This window comes from Pseudonaja textilis, chromosome 4, assembly GCF_049901715.1.
Source record: "Pseudonaja textilis isolate UNSWEBS1 chromosome 4, rPseTex1.2, whole genome shotgun sequence".
Classification (NCBI taxonomy): domain Eukaryota; kingdom Metazoa; phylum Chordata; class Lepidosauria; order Squamata; family Elapidae; genus Pseudonaja; species Pseudonaja textilis.
Window position 1 is genome coordinate 88021323 of NC_141993.1, and position 20939 is coordinate 88042261.

The 20939-nt window shown below is 41.5% G+C and overlaps 2 protein-coding genes across 2 annotated transcripts in view; one reads left to right on the forward strand and one right to left on the reverse strand.

Annotated features, from left to right (window-relative positions):
- The window catches only part of LOC148125933 (uncharacterized), a 5440-nt gene extending 916 nt beyond the window's left edge, over nt 1–4524 (reverse strand). The window contains exons 1-4 of the mRNA XM_087932078.1: nt 4279–4524; nt 3888–4202; nt 1580–2031; nt 744–1471 (exon numbers count right to left, since the gene is read on the reverse strand). Coding sequence (XP_087788204.1) covers nt 744–1471; nt 1580–2031; nt 3888–4202; nt 4279–4524 — 1741 coding nt within the window. The remainder of the gene's footprint in view (nt 1–743; nt 1472–1579; nt 2032–3887; nt 4203–4278) is intronic.
- The window catches only part of LOC113454783 (cytochrome P450 2D20-like), an 80979-nt gene that overhangs the window by 35048 nt on the left and 24992 nt on the right, over nt 1–20939 (forward strand). The window lies entirely within an intron of this gene.

Here is a 20939-nt window from a genome sequence, read left to right on the forward strand (position 1 = left end):
TCATTTTCCTGCTGTTTTTTCTTTCTTTCTTTCTTTGATGCTCACTGGTGGATCTGAAAATGCTTTTGTCCGATGCTTTTTTTTTACTTCCTCTTTTATATACTCCATTGATGGGAAACAAATAGCAACGTGTCTTTTGATGCTGTCTCATTCGTGATGGAACTTTGTCATCAAGATATTATCACATTAATTCAGGTTAATGCGGTTATCTCTGGCCATATGCCACACAAATAACAGACGTCAACAGCTGTCTAATCCATTTTGTCCCAAACTTTATATTTTAAAATCACAGTGTAACTCGTGTCCATGAAATCTATCTAAATACAAAAAAGAATCTTGTTGGATCAGAGAGATATTATCTAATCCAGGATTATGTCTCATTCATATCCTTGCAAGCCCAGCATCAGGATTTTAGCATGAAGAACTCACTCAGTTTTCCTTACAAATAAAGGAATGTCTTCATGAAGGCTTTGTTGTAGAGCGATGGTAAGGACGAGGCATGAGACCAGAGCGTACAAGTAACAGGCTTTATTGCAATGAATAAAGGGTTGTCGCGTCTGCTAGCTAACTCACAGACCAGCGGGCGACAACAAGCTGGCTCTGCCTGACAGCCGGCTTATATAGCCGGCTGTCAAATGGAGCTAGCCAATGGGAGCTGCTGGTGCTCCCGCTCAAACAGCGGATCTGGTTGGGAACTCTAACCAGTTCCACAGACATAACACCCCTTCCCCCCAGCTGCGAACATGCATAGTCTTGTAGGTATGTGGGCTGTCTTCGCTGGCGCCCGGAGCGTCGCAGTTCGGGTGAACTGCCAGTCTGTGTCAAGTCCTGCCTCTCAGAGTGCGCCTCAGCGGTTGTTGGTGCTAGAGCTTTCCCCGGTGTGGTGTCTGACGGTGCTGATGAAACCTCCTGCTCAGGTTGGCCCGATCGAGTCTCGAGGTCCAGCCAGCCGGTTGGGTCGTTTGGTGGTTGGATCGGTGACTCTGGCTGGAGACTCAGGTTCTCCATGCAGACCTCTCGCTCGTCTGGAACAACCTGGTTTCGCAGGGGCCCTCCGTCAGGCGTGGGTATGGCGTTGTTGGAGCTGGCTGGCTGGCACAGGTTGGTATCTGCAGTGCCCATCCGTCGCCTTCTGAGTTGATCCACGTGTCTCCGCCACAGACGTCCATCCTCAAGAAGGACCCGATAGGACCTGGGGCCGGTAACCGATACGATCTGTCCTGGCACCCACAACGGTTCCCCTGTGTAGTTCCTGGCGTATACCAGGTCTTGCGGGGCGAAGTCTCTGACCAGGCTATCGGACCCTAAAGGAGTGTCTGGGCAATAATGGGGGTGTAGCCGGTCTAGCGTGGTTCTAAGGCGTCTCCCCATTAAAAGTTCAGCTGGAGACTTGTTGGTGGTGGTGCAGGGGGTTGTGTGCTGGCTGAGTAGGAAACGAGACAATTTAGAGTGCCAGTCCTCCTGACCAAACCTGGCAAGTGCTTCTTTGGCTGATCTAACTGCTCTCTCTGCCATCCCGTTGCTAGCGGGATGGAATGGTGCTGTAAGGACGTGCCTGATGCCCAAGTTGGCAGTATACATGCTGAACTCACATGATGTGAACTGTGGGCCATTGTCTGAAACCAGGGTGTCCGGGAGCCCGTGGGTGACAAACAGTCGGGTTAGGGCTTTCACTATTGACTGGATGGTGGTCGTGGGAAGTAAGGCTACATCAATCCACTTGGAGTTTGAATCCACGACCACCAAGAAAGTCTTGCCATGTACAGGCCCCGCTAGGTCAACGTGCAGGCGGGACCAGGGAGCGTTTGCGCTCTCCCATCTGGTGGGCGTAGCAGATGGAGGAGCGGCCCGGGTTTGTTGGCAAGGTTGGCAAGAGCTTACCCAGTTGGCGATTTGAGTGTCCATACCGGGCCACCAGACGTAGCTGCAGGCCAGGGCCTTCATTCTTACAATGCCCGGATGTCCCTCGTGAAGCACCTTCAGGATGGGCACTCGCAGTGATGTAGGGATGACCACTCTTGTTCCCCACAGAAGACAACCTTGTAATTTTGACAGTTCCTGCTGGCGGGTTTTAAAGGGGACAAAATCAGTTGTGCATTGAGTTTCCGGCCACCCCCTCCCCACCCAGTCCAGAACCTGGGCAATGATTTTGTCCTTTTTCGAGTGTGCCGCGATGTCTTCGGCTGTTACTGGAAGTTTGAGTTCGTTGACCTCGAAAATGGCATGGATAGGCGCTGGGTCTTCGACTGGGACTGGCAGGGGGCAGCGGCTAAGGGCATCGGCGTGGCTCAGGGTCTTGCCTGGACGATGCACTAACTTAAATGAGTAAGCAGCCAGAAACAAAGTCCATCTGGTCATTCTGGGCGAAAGTACCTGTGGAGTTTGCTTGTCTCCAGACAGAAGTCCTAAAAGGGGTTTGTGATCAGTCACTAACTCAAAGTGGTGGCCAAACACGAATTCGTGGAACTTCTTAACTGCAGCCACTGCAGCCAGGGCCTCTTTATCGATCTGGCTATAATTTCTCTCGGTAGGGGAAAGAGTCCTAGAAAAAAAAGCAATTGGTGCTTCGGACCGTTGGGGAGCCTGTGGCTCAGGACAGCCCCAATGCCAAAAGGGGATGTGTCAGCGGCCAGGACTAAGGGGAGGCGTTGATCGAACTGAACCAGGACCGCTTCTGAAGTGAGCAAGGCTTTGACTGATTTGAATGCATGGGCCTCCTTGGGTCCCCATTGCCAGGGTGAGTCTTTATCTAGTAGCCTGTGTAATGGCTCAGCGACAGATGCCTTATGTGGGAGGAACGAGGCGTAGAAATTCAAAAGTCCCAGGAAGGCTTGTAGTTCAGTCTTGTTGGTGGGTGTGGGCGCCTCATGGATGGCCTCCACCTTGGATTCAATGGGATGGATGCCCGAGGCGACAATCCTATAACCCAGAAAGTCCACCTGCCCAGTGGTGATGGCACATTTCTCACTTTTGAGTTTAAGGCCATGCTGCCTGAACCTCTCTAGCACTGTCCTGACTCTCTGAATGAGCTGGGGCCGGTTCGTGGCTGAAACTAAAATGTCATCGAACTAGGGGACCACACCTGGGAGACCCTGGAGAATCCTCTCCATGAGTGACTGAAAAATGCCTGGGGCTACGCTGACCCCGAATTGGAGGCGCTTACACTTGAATGCTCCCCTGTGTGTGACTATCGTTTGTAATTCCGCTGTCTGTTCATCTACAGGGAACTGCTGGTATGCCTGGGACATATCTAACTTAGCGAAAATGGTGCCGGGTTCGAAAGTATGTAAAAGATGCTGGATAACGGGCACGGGGTAGGCGCTGACCTGTAGATAGCGGTTGAGCGTGGTTTTGTAATCCGCACAAATTCTCAAACTGCCATCTTTTTTTAGTGGGGTGACAATGGAGGTCTCCCATTTCGTGAAATCAGTGGGTTCTAGCACCCCTTGTTTAAGTAGTTTGTCTAGTTCTGCGTCCAATTTCGGACGGATGGCGAAGGGCACCCTATGGGGTTTTAAACGAAGAGGGATTGCCTGGGGGTCTACTGAAAATGATATGGGGGTGCCCGAGTAGCAACCCAGCTCATTGCTGAATACATCGGAAAATTCAGAAAATAGGGTATCTACATCAGAGGTTGAGACAGCATGGATCCCGGTTACGCTAAGGCCGAGAGAAGGAAACCAATCAAGTCCCAATAGACTAGGGAGGGTACCGTTAACTACCACTAGGGGCAGGTGGCCCTTAAAGGTTTGGAATTGCACAAGGAACTTGCCTTTCCCGAGGACAGGAATGTTCCATCCCTGGTAGTCTCGTAGCGTCAGGTGGTATCTTTGTAGCTGCTTCCTTGACAGCCAGGGCTGGAGTCTCTTCAGGGTATCCCAGGAGATGATTGAGAGCGCGGATCCCGTGTCTACCTCTATCATGCAGGGCTTACCTTCTAGGAAGACAGAAATTTTAATTTTATCAGGGGTTAGGGAAGTATGGTTAGCGTGGTAGCAAGTATAGCAGTCCACCACTTGCCTTTGGGAGTTAGCAGGTGGTAGAGGTCTTTGTGGTAAGGATCGCCCTGCTTGGCAGACTCTAGTGATGTGACCCTTCTTTTGGCAGTTCAGGCAGATGGCGTTTCTGAACCTGCAGGATGCCCTAGGGTGGGAGCCTCCACATGGGAGGTTGCTTGGGGGTGAAGTTGGTTCTCTGCCCCGCTCCTACCTGTGAAGGCTTCTGGTGAACTAGGTGGTTAACGTCAGAGGCGTCTGTGGGGTCATCTTCGCTGATTACCTCTTCAGAATGGACAGTTTGCGAGCTGGATTTGGATTGATTTCCCTGAATTTCGGCTGCTGACTGAGCCGAGAGCTCAGCAGCCAGGGCTTCCTCCATGGCTATGGCTAGAGTCAGATCTTTCTTCGCTAGTAAACGCCTTTGGAGTTTCAGATCTCTTACCCCACAGACGATCTGATCCAACAGCATGTCTTCCAAATATTCTTTGAATCCGCAATGCAAAGCGGCTGTTCTCAGGGCGGCCATGTATTCATTAATCGACTCCCCCTCTGTTTGCTTCCTGACCCTGAAGGCATACCTTCGGGCTATTTGAGACGGTTTGGGCGAATAGTGATTTGAAAGTATTTCCTGTAATTCGTCCCATGGGACGCTTCTGATGGCGCGGGGCACGACTAATGCTGTGGCTGTGTCGAAAACGGTGGCTCCGCAGTAACTCAGGAAATAGGACTTCTTCCTATGCTCCGCAGCGTCGGCTAGACCGATGGCGTCAAGAAAATGGCTGAATCAATTTCTGTAAGAGTCCCATGTCTCCTCGTTCGGTTTGAATGGAGGGAATGCTTGATTCGCGCTCATCGTTGGAAAGGAAACAGGTTCGTCTGTTTAAAATTGTTATTCGAACTCGCGCTCTTAAAAGAACGCGCTGCGGTTTATCTCTCTGGGCTGCTCAGCTCTTTTGAAAAACGCGCTCTTGGTGAGCGTGGGCGGCCTTGGCTGCTGTGCCTGAGGCTCGTTTCAGCGAATCAGCTCTCACGGTGTCAGTTTGAATTTCGCGCTCTTTGTGAGCATGGGGCGGCTGCGGTTACAGCGCCCTTGCTTTCTCTCTCTGTGACTACAGCTCTTTGTAAAAACGCGTCTGGCTGGCCTTCGACCATCCCACCCTCGTCGCCAGTGTTGTAGAGCGATGGTAAGGACGAGGCATGAGACCAGAGCGTACAAGTAACAGGCTTTATTGCAATGAATAAAGGGTTGTTGCGTCTGCTAGCTAACTCGCAGACCAGCGGGCGACAACAAGCTGGCTCTGCCCGACAGCCGGCTATATAAGCAAACGGAGCCAGCCAATGGGAGCTGCTGGTGCTCCCGCTCAAACAGCGGACCTGGTTGGGAACTCCAACCAGTTCCACAGACATAACAGGCTTCATACTGTTGAGCATCATCTCTGGTGCTGTGTAGCCTTTTGCAACTAAAATAAGTGTAATCTTCATGGTTATAAGCAGAGCTGTTGTAATAAATTCTGTAGCAGCTATTATTGATTGAAAGATGTCCTAAATCCAAGCATCAAATTATAGGTAGAGAGCTATAGATGTTTAGAAATACCTATCTAAACATGATGTCACCAATCAGTTGCCTAACCCATGACCACATCTGAAAATGATTCATGGCAAAGTTTTAGCAGGGACAATTAGCCAACTCTGAAGTATCATTAAACCCAAAAGAGTTCAGGTGGCTTGAATAGGATCTAATTATCCTTTATGATATTATGTTTTTTTCTTATGGCCTAATACTTTTATTATACTTATTATTATACTTATTATTTCTTACAATTAAATTAATGATTGCTATGATGTATCTCATTCTGAGCCCAGCCTGAAAGCTTAATCTTTTTTTTAAAAAAATTGAAGCTCACATCTGTCCTTGTTCCTGAGCTCCATATTTTTTTTTTTCGCCTTAGGTAAAGAGCAGAACTCTAAGAAGGACTCATGTTTCACTTGGTTCCTAGAATCATTCCACAATTTCCCTTCATGGGACCTTTAATTGGTAATTGGCCCATGTCACAAGGATAAGAATCCTCCAGTTCTCTCCTTGAATTTCCTTCTCAGTTGTAATTAATTTGCTTGTTCACTAAATCTATGAATTGTCCCGTTCACCAAAGGGACTGTAGATGTTATGCAATGAGTGACTTTCCCTGACTGATTTTGCCCCTACCCCAGTCCTTGCCATTGATTTAAAAGCAAAAAGAAATAAATCCCTTCCTGTCCTATTTACGGTAAGTGAACCTTGATCATAATACCTTGTTAAAAATATACCAGCAGTCATTTGATGAAGCATCAAAAGATGGTTTGCTTTTACTTTCCCATCAGTGGAGTACAGCGATCAGGAGGAAAAGCTAAAGCATCATCTAAAGGAAACAACAACAACGCTAAGAGCAATAAGAGAAAGAGCATTCCCAATCAGGGTCTAGGATAACTCACCATGGCCAACTCACCCCATCCAACTTGCCATGGCCAAATACCAAAAAGAGAGATTGTTTTATCCTTAAATCAACATCCTGACAGTCCGAACAATTCAGTGGAACACCTGCCTCCAGAAGTTGTGAATGCTCCAATACTGGAGATTTTGAAAAAGAGATTAGGCAACCATTTGTCTGAAATAGTATAGGGTTTCCTGCCTGAGCAGGTGGTTGGAGCAGGAGACCTCCAAAGTCCCTTCCAATGCTGTTACTCTAATTCTAATCCCAGTTTATGTTTGAGGAACTATAACCTCCCAGATGTCGATGGATTATAAATTCCAGGATTCTCTACTGTTTATTATATTACCTGGGGCTTTATGGCACACTAGTTGAGAAATATATCCAGAAATATGAAACAGTTTGCCTTTCGATATTGTTGGTGCTTCATCACTGGAGGGCTTTAAGAAGAGACTGGGCAGTCACTTGTCTGAAATAGTATACAGTCTCCTGCTTGAGCAGGGGATTGGACTAGAAGACCTCCAAGGTGCCTTCCAGCTAATTCTGATTGGTTGGATATAAGGAATCAAGTATAAATGGTAAGTATTGCTGCTGTACTGCTTTCCTCATTGCCTAGGAAGATTTTGAATAATCAAAGAATTATGAGAGACGAATTGCCAGAAAATACAAGTGGGGCAATCCTGGGGGGTGTCCTTTGGGGGATGTTGTAAAGACAATGATCAGACTGTAACCAGACTCTAGATGAAGCATTCAGATCCAGTCTACATTCAGGCCTAAGTATGGGATTTAAAAAGGCATTGTTTGCTATAGTGGATGTTCTGCCCTAGGATGTGGATGGATAGTAGCTTCTTTTTTCTTCTCTTAATTCATCACTTCAGCAGCATTTCATCACTTCAAGCATGGTATCATTTTGGATTATCTCTGAAGTTTGTTCAGGTTGGAGAATGTGAAGTCCATAAGAGAAATATGTTAAATATGAAAATAGATACTTAAACCAAATGGAAAGTAATGTGTTTTATTGGCAAGGTTAATAACAAGCTTAACATCTATGGAGATTCCCAATCATCCAGATCATGGCTATGTCAGGGATGCTTTATTCCAAAAGGCAACTGAACTTAATTGTTTTTTTTTAATTTGAAAGTATTTCACTTCTCATCCAAGAAGCTTCTTCAGTTCTAATTGACCAGAGGGGAATGACTGCCAGCAGCTGCTCACATTGCCCACAATTCTCCCATCTCTTCTCTTCGTGTCAGGCAGCCTTGCATTGTATAGGTGCTCATGCCCACCGTTTTGATTTTTTTCTATTTTTTTCATGCTGAAATTTGCTCTTCTATATGTAATTTAGGCCAAAAACAAGTAAATCTGAAAGGTAGGTTTCCGCATTGAAACTGTTAAATGTTTCAGATTTGTACCAGTTTCCAATTTTTAATCCCTCAGTGAATATTTTACTGAAGATTCAAAGAAGGTTATCGGTTTGTTTATTTAGCACATGGAGACTCTCTCTACATATATTCTTTGCTATCCTGTAATCCTAGTGATTTCATACACCTGCATATAGAATCAAGAATCTGCATGGGAAAATTATTATGAAGAGTAGATTTCAAATAATTTCTGTGCTTTTAGAACCTGGATGTTGAGATGATTGGTCAGGAGGTGATGGGTTTCAAAGACCAGTCATTGTGTAGAGTGCCAAGTTGTCTGAGTGCTCGGGCAACGTTTATTCTTTTATACCATTTTTACAAGCAAGGAAGTGTAACATATACAGCATTTGGATTGGAGAATAGATGCCACATGGGTGAAACCTCCCAATCTATCCTTAAGAATAGTGGTGATATTAGTAAAATGAGATCATCTGTAAGTCCGGAAAGTCCAGGACTTTCCAACCCAAGATAGAGAATGAGATCATGCAAATAACAAAGAGGCCCATATAGATTAAATGCTGCAATTTGCTGCTAGCGCCATGTACAGGACCTCAATAGCTACTACAAGAAGGGGCAATGCCCACCTCAGAGTAGCCAAGGTTGTGTCTGTTCCAGCAGAAAAAAAAAGTCTAAAATACATTGATCCAGGTTCTCTTCATTGTAGATAAAATTGCAATCATCCCCATATTGATGTTTAAAATAGAAAATTACAATGAATTGTGTCCAGCTTTTCTTCTCATTATTTTTGCTTCTGTATCTCAAGTCTAAAGAATAAATACATTCCTGGTGGCTATAGGTTCCTATGAAGCCACCAGAAAGAGTAAAAATGAAAGTGGTAGGGACTTCCGGTGTTGTCGTGGCATGGCGAGGTAGGAGAACCTTGATCCACTCTCCTACATTGGGATTTTTGCTTGTGGGCAGCTGTTTGAGGCAAAGTTAGATCCTGGTGGGATCACTTAAGTGAGAAGAACTCTTGGTGCCGAAGTGGGAATTGCAATCCTGGAGATAAAAAAGGGAGCCTGAAGCACAGGGCAAAAGAAGTCAGCCAGTTAGGCTGGCCCAAACACATGACAGAACAACTTTGAGAAGGAAGCGGAGAGGCGAGATCGAATTTGGAGTCCGGGAAAGAGGCTGAAAGGAAATCGATGTTGGATTATAACTAATGGATAAATTTGAAAGGTAATTGGTATATGTGTGAAACACTGGAGCAGAAGGGGGAAAGTGGAAAGTGGCAGCAAGACTGAGCTGTTTACCCATAGCTCCGGATAAAGCAGAAAATTGATTTTAAAAAGAAAAGTGGAAAGGAAAGAAGAATGGCTATTGATGAGGAAAGTTTTGTATTTCCAGCCACATGAACATACCGCGGAGAGTATTCTATAGTGGAGAAGAACTGTGAAACTTTAAAATCTTTGAAAGTGATTAGAGGAGTGACAGTGCAATTCGTGGAGGCAGACATTCTGACAGGGAGAGTGGAGTAAAGTGGCAGAGGTACCAGACTGAACTGAGAACTGAGAACTGAGACTTGAAGTTATTACTGGATATAACTGGATTACTAAGGAAACACTAGGAAAAAAGGAGATTGTAAATCCTCTCCTCATTTAGTGTTCGTTTTGCTCTCTTTTTCTCCCTTAAAATTGATCAGAACGGTATAATCTATTTTTTCTATTTACTTAGGGTATATATTTAATTAATAAGAAAACAAGATTGATTGGTTATTTTGAAATAAGTTTTAATTTAAGTAAGTGATATTTAACCCCTTTGGAGTATATTTTATATCTTTCTTTTCTTTCACTCTTTACATATACCTGATTGACTATAGATTAATGATCTTAATATATTGATTAATATAAAGTTGAGATAATTAATTGTTCTTTCCCTCTCTTTCTCCTACCTTCCTTATATTAAATACACAGAGAAGTGCATATTAGATTTGCAAGGAGGTGAGTGAAGGATATAATTTATAGAGTTACAAGAGATGGAATAAAATACAAAGATAGAGAAGTGATTGTTCTAAAAAATACAAAGATAGAGAAGTGATTGTCCTTGTGCCAAGGACAATTCGCGAACAAAGGAAAGACTATCGATTTCTCATGAATTACTTAAACAACAACAAAAAATCTTTTAGATGGATTAGCCCAGAGTATTAGACCATACTAGCAATATGGAAGGAAAAAAGGGTGAGAATAGATAACCTGTCAGGCCCCTGGTGGAGACTGATTCTGAGGAAGAGGAGGAACAGCCAACAGAAAGTAGGAGTGTGGCTCCAGAGGTGGTGGAGGAGGCTGGGGAAGGGCAGAGGCCAGCTGAGCAATCAGAGGATCCAGGTCCATCCCCTATCCATCCTAGGTTACACAGGGAGGAGAGGATCAGGGAATGCGGGATTTACTCAGGAGGAGATTACCATGATCCTCTGCTTTCTATAACAATTTTGGAAACTTTTTTTATAACAATTTTGGAAACTGCTGGACAGAATTAGATTAAATAAAGAAATTAAAATAAAAAAATCAAGAATATAAATAGTAAAAATAATCTATATTTTACTAGATATGTATTCCGAAAGTCTTGAATTAAAATTTGGACTGATATAAGAAAGAATCATTATACTAAAATCCCGAGGTGGTTTTCAATGATGGAGGCAATGTTTCACTTAAATACAATGGACATCAGTTAAAAATTTAAATATTACCAAATATTAGATAGCGAGAGAAGAATTAAAACAAAATAGGAATTAGAATCACAAGAGATAGTTATTGATAATTGGTGATATTTTCAAATAAAACTGAGATATAACAAAGACGTAAAGAAATATGGAATTGAGGTAAAAGACATATATTTAGATAAAATACTTTTAAACCCTGAGAAAAGTTTGATTTCCAAATTATATAATTATTTACTAGAATATGAAATGGCCGAGAAAATTATGAAAGGTCCTATGTTAGCTTGGGAAAACAACTTTGGTTGCCTGGGAAGAAATCTGGCAGAAAAACCTGACACTAACCAAATCAGTAGCAGACAAGGTGAATCTATACAAAATGAGATAAAAAAATATTGGTTAAAAATAAAAACGTGGATAGAAGAAATTACAGAGTGTGGGTTGGAATAGAAACTGGAATTATTTTTGTTGGGAATGATAAAAGGTGACTACCCCACTAAAATAAAATATCTGACCATCCATTTATTAATTGCGGCATGTATTTCACTAGCACAATATTGGAAAAACCCAAATGTACTACCGATACAGGTTGCTATTCAGAAAAAAATATGAGTGTGCCCAATTGGAGAGGCTTACGCTTAAAATTAATGGGAAGGAGGATACAGATTACTACCGGATATGGGATAAATGGTATAAGTGGGTAGACAATAAAAGGGGAAACATGTAAATGAACCTAAGATACAAATTATATTCAGCAGTTTATATTATATTAAATATATAAAACAATTAAAGGTTTTAAACCTTCTTTTCTCTGTTGCTACTATTATTATTAGCCATTTATAATATTTGTTTACTAGTTAAAAAACAGGAATGTATTCGTAATAGAAGAGTAGTTATAAACCAAAGTGAAAATAAATAGAGTATATTGTGAATTATTTAGCACTTAGGATGTGATAATGACTGAAGATGTGACTAGTACTAGCCAATAATGATATTTAGGACTTATCAAATTCGATAACCAATGTAAAGAATTATTTGTTATTCACATGTTATTGTTTCTGTATTTTTGAAATTGTACTTTTTAAATTTGTAAATAAAATTGTTGTTAAAACTTAAAAAAAATAAAAGTGGTAGATTCACACTTAGACACTATTTTAAAGTAGACAAGATGAAAGACAGCCTCTTTAATGCATTTTGTTTTTATTGATAATTGATTACCGCAGGAAATGTTTCCATGTGGGACGGTGATTAATCTTTACTTACTAGAGTGAATCACAAAAATTCAGAAGAATTCTGAATTACCAGCATTCCCCAAATTACTAGATTTACCACATGCATTCATACTTTTAAAGACATGTCCAAAGTGATGCATGATTTGATTTCTTATTGTACTCTAGAACGAAGTGTTGTACCTTATGATTCTTGACCCTTGATGAATGTATCTTTTCTTTTATGTACACTGAGAGCATTTGCACCAAGACAAATTCCTCGTGCATCCAATCACACTTGGCCAATAAAGAATTCTATTCTATTCTATTCTATTCTATTCTATTCTATTCTATTCTATTCTATTCTATTCTATTCTATATGACTGCTCTAACTATCAGATTTTGTGGCTATGATGCCATACCACAACAATTGATGCAATTTTTAGGATACAGGTAGTCCTCAAGCTATAATCATTTATTTGGTGATGGTTCAAAGTTTCAATGACACTGAAAAAGGTGATCTATAACAGGTTTTCATAGCATTGCAGCATCCCCATGGTTACGTGACCAAAATTCAGGTGTTTAGCAATTGGCATGTACTAATTGCATTATCCTGGAGTCATGTAATCACCATTCTTAACCCTCTCCAGCTGGCCTCTGACAAGCAAAGTCAATGGGGAAAGCCAGATTTGCTTAACAATCACACGACTTACTTAACAACTGCAATGATACGCTTAACAGCTATGACAAGAAAGGTCATTAAATGGGGCAAAATTCACTTAACCGCAACCAAAATTTTGGTCTCAGTTGTGGTTGTAATTCAAGGACTACCTGTGCTGGATTCTTGTGAAACAACATTAACCATGCACCAAACCAGTGCAACTTGGTGAAGAATTGGGAGACAAGTAATACAATAACAGGCCATTTGTCTCATGACAGAGAAGCATCTTGAGAAGCAAACCACCTGCCACGGATATGGCAATCACTGAGGTAGAAAAAGCATTTGAACAACTCCCACATGACCTATTTCTTTCTCAACCACAAATGGCCCAATTCTCACCATTGTTCTTTTTACTCAGTGTGTACATTGTAACCAGAAACCTTCAATTATAACACCCATGGATGCAATTATATGCTGAACATGAAGCACCCTTGAACCCTTAATACAAGGGTGGAAAGCCTGCCTTAATGGTTTAGGAATGAGGGCCAGTATTAAAAAGATTCTATATCTTGAATGTAGTGACCAGAACAATGGTACACTCAAGGCTGACAATGTCAGTTTGTAAATAAAGTGACCCAGCACAAAGTAATTTCAAATCGATAAAAATTGTTTAAAAAAAAAAATCAAGCTTTTTCTGAAAACTTTAGAAAGGAGGACCTTTTATCCTTGTTTCAAACATTTTACTTTTTTACTGATGTTCAAAGCTGTAAAAGTATCTGTTGGGGAACTACACAGCAGCTATCTAGACGAAAGAGGCACTAACATAAAAGTGGAGTCTTTTATATATATTTGTTTTCTATATATATATATATAGAAAATATATATAAAACATTCAACATTCCAGAAAAAAAACACAAGATAGTCAGGAACACAGAAACATCATGAGGTAAATTTTGCAAAACACAGAACACTGAAAAATGGGAAACTCCCCCTTTATACTGATGGCAACCAATCAGAGCATAGATTGCCTCATGCAATCTAACTAACCCTCTAAGCAACTACAATTGTCTGTTCTGGCCTATTGTACACTTCACTGTTCCAGTACTAAATTCAATATCCTAGCATTATCTGTCCTTTAACCAATTTTTCAGGGAAAAGATTCATTTAAGTATGAATTAATCAAAAGTCCCTGTTAATTCTTCTCCTTCTTCATGGAATTTCTTTAGAAAAAGGGGAAAGAAGTGATAGGCACCCATGAGAGGATGACAAAAGAAAATAAATCTAACTTGCCACGCAAAGAATCTCCCTTGTCTAATGAGAGTTTAAGATTACAGAGGTACAAGTTAGCTCTTATTCAGAAGCAATTCAGGATAGGAGTTGAATGAAAAAGAAAATCCAGTGAAGGCAGTAGCCCCTCCTGTTTACTTATGACATTAGGAACTGCATTTATTACTGAAAGTAATGGGTCCACTGGCTGCCCTGCAAATGAAGATATTTCATAATCAATTATTAAAGAACAGGACTTCTAAGGGGATGAGAAAAGAGAATTGGCAACCAATTGTTTAAATTTAAAAAAAATTAAACAATTGCATATTATTTTATTCAAAATACACAGAATGGAAAAAAATCAGCAGATGTGGGCTTGAGTCATTACCCCGAATTACATACCTTTTGTTTGTCCAAAGGAGTCTGAGCTACATCTTCTATCTGATGCTCAATGCTATTCTTCCTCAGGCCCAGCTTCTGCAGAGAAGTGATGCCAATGCTTCGCTGCTCTTTCCAGATGTGGCCATTGGAGAAAACAATTCGTGAAGGCATCAGCAGGCAATGATAAATGATTCCTTATAACGTTCATATTGAAAAAAACAGTTAGGCCTGATCTTCCAAACGTCTTTCTGGATTTCAGGTAGGACTATCAAAACCCTGTGACATTTTGCATTTTATGATTCTGGCCATGTTATTTTTAAAAAATATCCATTTTGGGAATCACAAGGACACTGGATGACATATGTGGTATAGTGACCAGAGGAGCATTGCTGACCAATCTCTTTCTTAGGTGTCCAGAATCCTTATATTAAAAGGTGTCCCTTCAGATTTACTCTGCTAGTCATAGCCCACTTTAGGGGGAGTGCTCATCTCCATTTCTAAGCCATTGAGCCAACCCTATCCAAAGACATTTCTGGAGTCATGTGGTTTGCATGACCTCAGGCCACAGTGCAATGCATGTGACAAAACATGGACTGCTGTTGTCTTCCCACCAAAGTGGTACCTATACTTTCAAGTTTCTAGGTTGGCAGGAGCTGAGGCAAGTGATGAGTGTTGGCTCCTTCATGTGATGGTAGGACTCAAACTGCCAGAGCAAAGACCTTCTCTGTTAAACAAGCCTCAAACCGGGGTATTAATTGTCCTTAAAAACCAAAGTATCCACGTTTTGATCTTTTATCCAGCTGCACAGAATACATCTGTTCTTTGTTATGAGGTCTAATTTTAATGGTTTTCTGACCATTCTGGAACTCCATGATGAATTGCCTAATGCAGGAACTGATGTTTCTTCTATCATGTTTCATTATAGTCATCAACATACTACCCCAATTAGGACCACAATTGTTAAGCAAGGTGGTTGTTAAAAGAGTCATGTCCAATTTTATGGTTTTTTTAAAAATAAGGCTGTTAAGTTTTCAGGCCATTGTAACTTTGAATGGTCATTAAACAAATGGATGTAAGTGGAGAACGACTACAGTCGTTCCCTCCTAAAACTCTCTTTGTGCAGAATATAGCCCATCAGCAAGGAAATGCGAAAGAAGATTTGTGATGGATGAAACATATTTGCCTGTTGAATCTTGGTATCTTCTAGTATTGCTTATTATTTAGCATATTATTATTCCATACATAGGAACGGCTTTTGGGGATAGTGCTTTGAATCTGTTGGTGTGGTTAGCTATTGGTCAAACTGTTTTGTTAAATCTGTTTATGAGCCATGGTGGTGCAGTGGTTAGAATGCAGTATTGCAGGCTCACCGCCAGCAGTTCGATTCTGACCAGCTCGTGGTTGATTCAGCGTTCCATTCTTCTGAGGTCGGTAAAATGAGGACCAGATTGTTGGGGCAATATGCTGGCTCCATAAACCATTCACAGAGGAGTATAAAAGCACTATAAAGAGGTATATAAGTCTAAGTGCTAAGTGCTTCTTTTTGCTAAACAGAAAGAACACCAATTTGAGAAACCATCTGTTTCCTGCTCAGGAATGCCTGACCATAAAGGTGATCCTTGCATAGGAAGGTTTTTAGGAAGAATGCTGTTGGTAATATTGTTAAAGTGTTGGCCTACATTATAACCTTTCATTTATAACCTTTAGCAATAGCAATAGCACTCAGGTTTATATACTACTCCATAGCAATTTACCACACGCTGGGAGTGATAGACAATGTCAGCACATTGCCTCCAACCATTTGGCTCCTCTTTAAGCCGGCTGTGGACAGAGTTTTCCTCCAATACTGCATTCTAACCACTGCGCTCCCACGGTTCAAGCTTTAGCTGAACTAAGCCACCCTTTATTATAAGTTGGATGGCATATTAATTAATTATAAATCATCAGGGCCTAATCTTGTATACATCGTCATGGTCATAGTAAGACTATTTTAATTAACACAGTCTTACTATGAGCCTGACGATGTATGCAAGACTCTGCTTTTAATGAACATTTTATATTCACAATATGTATTTCCATGATTGGTATCCTGGCAATGTATGCTTTTCAAAATTGTGAAAAAGGGAGTTCACACCAAGCAGAGGTATGCCCATTTGGAACCTGTTTCTGGGTAGACCTTTTGTTGTGTTTCATTGTGCCTGAATTTATTTATTTATTTTATTTTATTTATTTGTCAATTGTTTACAAGATAATAAGTATAAGTGTATACATAGTTATGAATACATGAAATGGGTACATATAAGAAAAATAAAAGAAAAATAAAAGAAACAATAGGACAGGGATGGTAGGCACATTGGTGTGCTTATGCACGCCCCCTACAGACCTCTTAGGAAAGGGGTGAGGTCAATAGTAGACAGTCTAAGGTTAAAGTTTTTGGGGTTTGGCGAAGAAACTATAGAGTCGGGTAGAGTATTCCAGACATTGACCACTCTGTTGCTGAAGTCGTATTTCCTGCAATCAAGCTTGGTGCGGTTAACCTTGAGTTTGTATCTGTTGTGTGTTCTTGTGTTGTTATGGTTGAAGCTGAAGTATTCATTGACAGGTAGGACATTGCAATGTATGATTTTATATACCATGCTTAAATCAGACCGAAGATGGCGTAATTCAAGGTTTTCTAGTTCTAGAATTTCAAGTCTGGTGGCATAAGGTATTCTACAACGAGTAGAGGAGAGGAGAACTCTTCTTGTGAAATATTTCTGGACTTTCTCAATTGTGCTAATATCATGTTATGTCTCCTCTTGGAGATTCAAACGAACAAACACAAAGCAGCCGTTTCACAATCAAATCAAACTGTAGAAAATAACAAGATAACGGCTGGCAAAAACTGTTAGGACTTCCCTTCAAAATTCAAACAAACAGAGATCTCTTTGCAGTAACGTCCTCATTCAAAATAGACATTTTGTTTCTGGCAAAAGGCACCAGCTCAGCTGTGTCCTTTTATACCCATTAAGGCAACGTGCTAATTAACTGGCTTGCCCTTCAGATTAACGTTCCCTGGTTCTGACGTCAATCCACGATCTAACAGTCATCAAATTCAAAGTTTCTTAACAGTACCAATCCTTCCAATCACAACACTATCCCCCACCGCAGGGCCCTTCCCCCGAGTCTGATGTTTAACTTGACGATGTTTCGTTGACAACCCCACTCTGTCTCCCACAGCCAATGGAGGTGTCGCTCGTTCCAATTGTCTCAGGTGGTCTACACATTGGAGACTTGGAAAAGAAATACCGTTCTGCGACCAAGCCACCAACGGATTGTGCAAACGCAGCCAGGACATTCCGAGCACCAAAGGGAGATGAAGGTTCGAGGTGATATAAAAACTTTTCGCCTCCTCATGATCCCCAATGATCATACGCACTGGCTGGGTGGCGAAACGAATGGGCCCAGACTTGAGCTCACGCCCATCCACGGTTTCCACCTTAATGGGTGGATGTACAGCAACCAATGGGATCCCATAGTGCATAGCAAAAGCTCGGTCCATAAAGCTGGTTGTAGCCCCTGAGTCCACCAACGCAACAGCAGGAATTCCCTCCTTCTGTGACTGTAGAAAAATTCGAGTGTCCAAAAGTAAATGCCGAGGAGGGCCAGGATTTACTTCAGCAATTTGAGGTGGGGATGTGAAATGTATCCGACCTAGGGTTTCCTTGAGGTCAGGTCTACCCTTTTTTCCTGACGAGCCAAGAGTGGTTTCAGGTACGGGTCTGCGGTTCCCTCTCCGATTGCAGGAATTAACAAAATGTCCCAGACCCCCGCAATAAAGGCACAAGCCTTCCTGGAACCGTCTCGAACGTTCTCGCACCGTTAAGCGAGGGTGTAGTGCGCCTAACTCCATCGGCTCCTCAACATTAACCGTGGGTTGGAAAACTCTCGGTGGCGTGGGTTGTGCACGAGAAAACGAAGATGGTTCCATACCGAGCCGTTTGCGTCCACGTTGCTGTAAACAAGCTTCAATTTGTAAGCACTGAACTATCAATGCATCCAAAGTTAAAGCTCTCTCTGCATGGACCAGCTCATCTTTGATGGCATCAGACAAGCCTTCTTGGAATGCAGTCATATGAGCCGGTTCGTTCCAATTGGAATCCAAACATAACAAACGAAATTCTGCAACGTAATCCTGCAGGGAACGCTTCCCCTGATTTATGTCCCTTAAACGTCTGTCCACAGTTTGTATCTTAATTGGGTTCTCAAACATCACTCTCATTTGTTGAAGAAAACCCTGGAAATCATTCAACAACGGGCTATCTTGAACTAACAAAGGAGTAGCCCAATTAGCAGCCTGCCCAGATAAGAGGCTAAGAATGAATCCTGTCTTGGCCCGATCATTTGGAAAGTTTTCAGGCCTCAAGGACATAAATAATTGACACTGCCCCAGAAATGCCGGAAACATGTCCGTTTGCCCAGAAAATTTCTCCGGCATGGATACTGGGCTTTTCCTCACAGGAGGGGCAGGGGGAACAGCAGCAGGGCTTGGTAAGCTGGAAACATAATTCAGCAATTGTGTTACCTGATTCTGAAGCGTCACATTGCTTTGCAGGAGCTGATTTATTTGCTGTTGCTGCTGCTCGACCAAACGCTGCAATTAATTTAAATCCATCTTGCTTGAAAGATGGTTTGTTTAGGCCAGAAACAATAATGTTATGTCTCCTCTTGGAGATTCAAACGAACAAACACAAAGCAGCCGTTTCACAATCAAATCAAACTGTAGAAAATAACAAGATAACGGCTGGCAAAAACTGTTAGGACTTCCCTTCAAAATTCAAACAAACAGAGATCTCTTTGCAGTAACGTCCTCATTCAAAATAGACATTTTGTTTCTGGCAAAAGGCACCAGCTCAGCTGTGTCCTTTTATACCCATTAAGGCAACGTGCTAATTAACTGGCTTGCCCTTCAGATTAACGTTCCCTGGTTCTGACGTCAATCCACGATCTAACAGTCATCAAATTCAAAGTTTCTTAACAGTACCAATCCTTCCAATCACAACAATATCAGGTACGTAATGTGGGTTCCAGACTGATGAGCTGTATTCGAGTATTGGTCTAGCAAATGTTTTGTATGCTCTAGTTAGTAGTGTGATATTACCAGAGAAAAAGCTACGTAAAATTAGGTTAGCAACTCTTAATGCCTTTTTGGCTATGTTGTTGCAGTGGGCTCTAGCACTTAGATCATTAGAGGTGAGTATTCCAAGGTCCTTTACAGAGCTTGGATCATCAACAAGATCTTGACTATTCAGCTTGTATTTTATTTTCGGATTTTTTTGCCAATATGTAAGACAGAGCATTTATTTGTTGAGATTTGAAGTTGCCATTTGTTTGACCATTCTGATACACAGTCAAGATCTTTTTGAAGGGTAGCAGTATTGTCTGTGGTATTGAACAGCTTTACATCATCAGTGAAAAGAACGCAGTTGCTCTTAATATGATCACAGAGGTCATTTATGTAGAGTATGAAGAGAGTTGGTCCTAGAACACTGCCTTGGGGGACACCACTATTGACAGATATAGAATTTGATAGGACGCTCCCAATTTTGACCATTTGTTGTCTGTTTGACAGGAATGCTTCTATCCAGTTATGCAGTTGTCCAGAGATACCATAGGATTTTATTTTTAGGAGTAGTTTGTCATGTACCACTGAATCAAAGGCTTTACAGAAGTCTATGTAGATTGCATCTATTGTTTTGCCCTGATCAAGTTGTGTAGTCCATATGTTTTTGCAGTGTAAGAGTTGCAGATTACAGGATAGTTTTTTCTGAAACCAAATTGTTTATTGGAGAGTAGGTTGTTTGTCTCTAAGTGGAGGATGATGGATTGGTTAATAATTGATTCCATGACTTTACAGGTGACGCAGCATAAGGAGATTGGTCTGTAATTTTCAACTAGGCAAGGGTCTCCCTTTTGAAGATGGGGATGACTGTGGCTTGTGACCATAGGTTAGGCAAGGAACTGGTCCTGAAAGATTTTTCAAAGATTATGCTTAGAGGTTTGGCTATGGCAGTGGATAGCTTTTTTAAGAAATAGGCACATATTCCATCCGGTCCAATAGATAGAGATGGTTTTAGATTGCGTAGTGCTTTTTCAACATTGTCTTCTGTAAAATCGATATGTATTAGATCATTGTAGTTATCTGTGGTTCGGCTAGGAAATACTGGGCATGATCCATTGCTGTTTACAAATACTGAGCCAAAAAATGTGTTAAAGATGTTGGCTTTAATGGTGTCGTCATTGCAGTCTTTACCATTAGGTCCTATCAGGGGTGGGATGGACCTTGAATCTTTTAGTTTGTTGTTTACAAAATTGTAAAAAGCACTGGTGGAATTGGTGCTTAGAAGGTTTTCCTCTTGTTTAATGTGATAATTGGTGCATTCGGTCTTTATTTGGTGGCATAAATTTTTGTATTGGCTTTTGAAATTGGCAACATGACCAGATTTGTTTTTCCGCCAGAGTGATCTCTTTTTGGATTGAAGTTTCCTTATTGGTATGGGCAATCTGTTTTTTTGTTTTGTTTTGGGAGTTGTTGTTGGTACATATAGTTTGATGACTCTTTTGACTTCAAGTAAAAATATGTTGTAATGGTCTTCAACAGTATTGCATCCAGTGAATAGAGATTGCCAATCAAGGGATGAGAGATCGTTGTTTATAAGATCATAGTTGCCTTTTTTGAAATTATAATTGGGGATCACATCATTGTGGTGGTTTTTGTGTGGACGTATGTTGAGACAAAAGTCAATCATATTGTGGTCACTGCTGGAAAAGGGTTCTTTAGTTTGTATTCGTAAATTAAATTCAAACTATTGCAGAAGATGAGATCGAGGCAGTTGTTTAGTCTAGT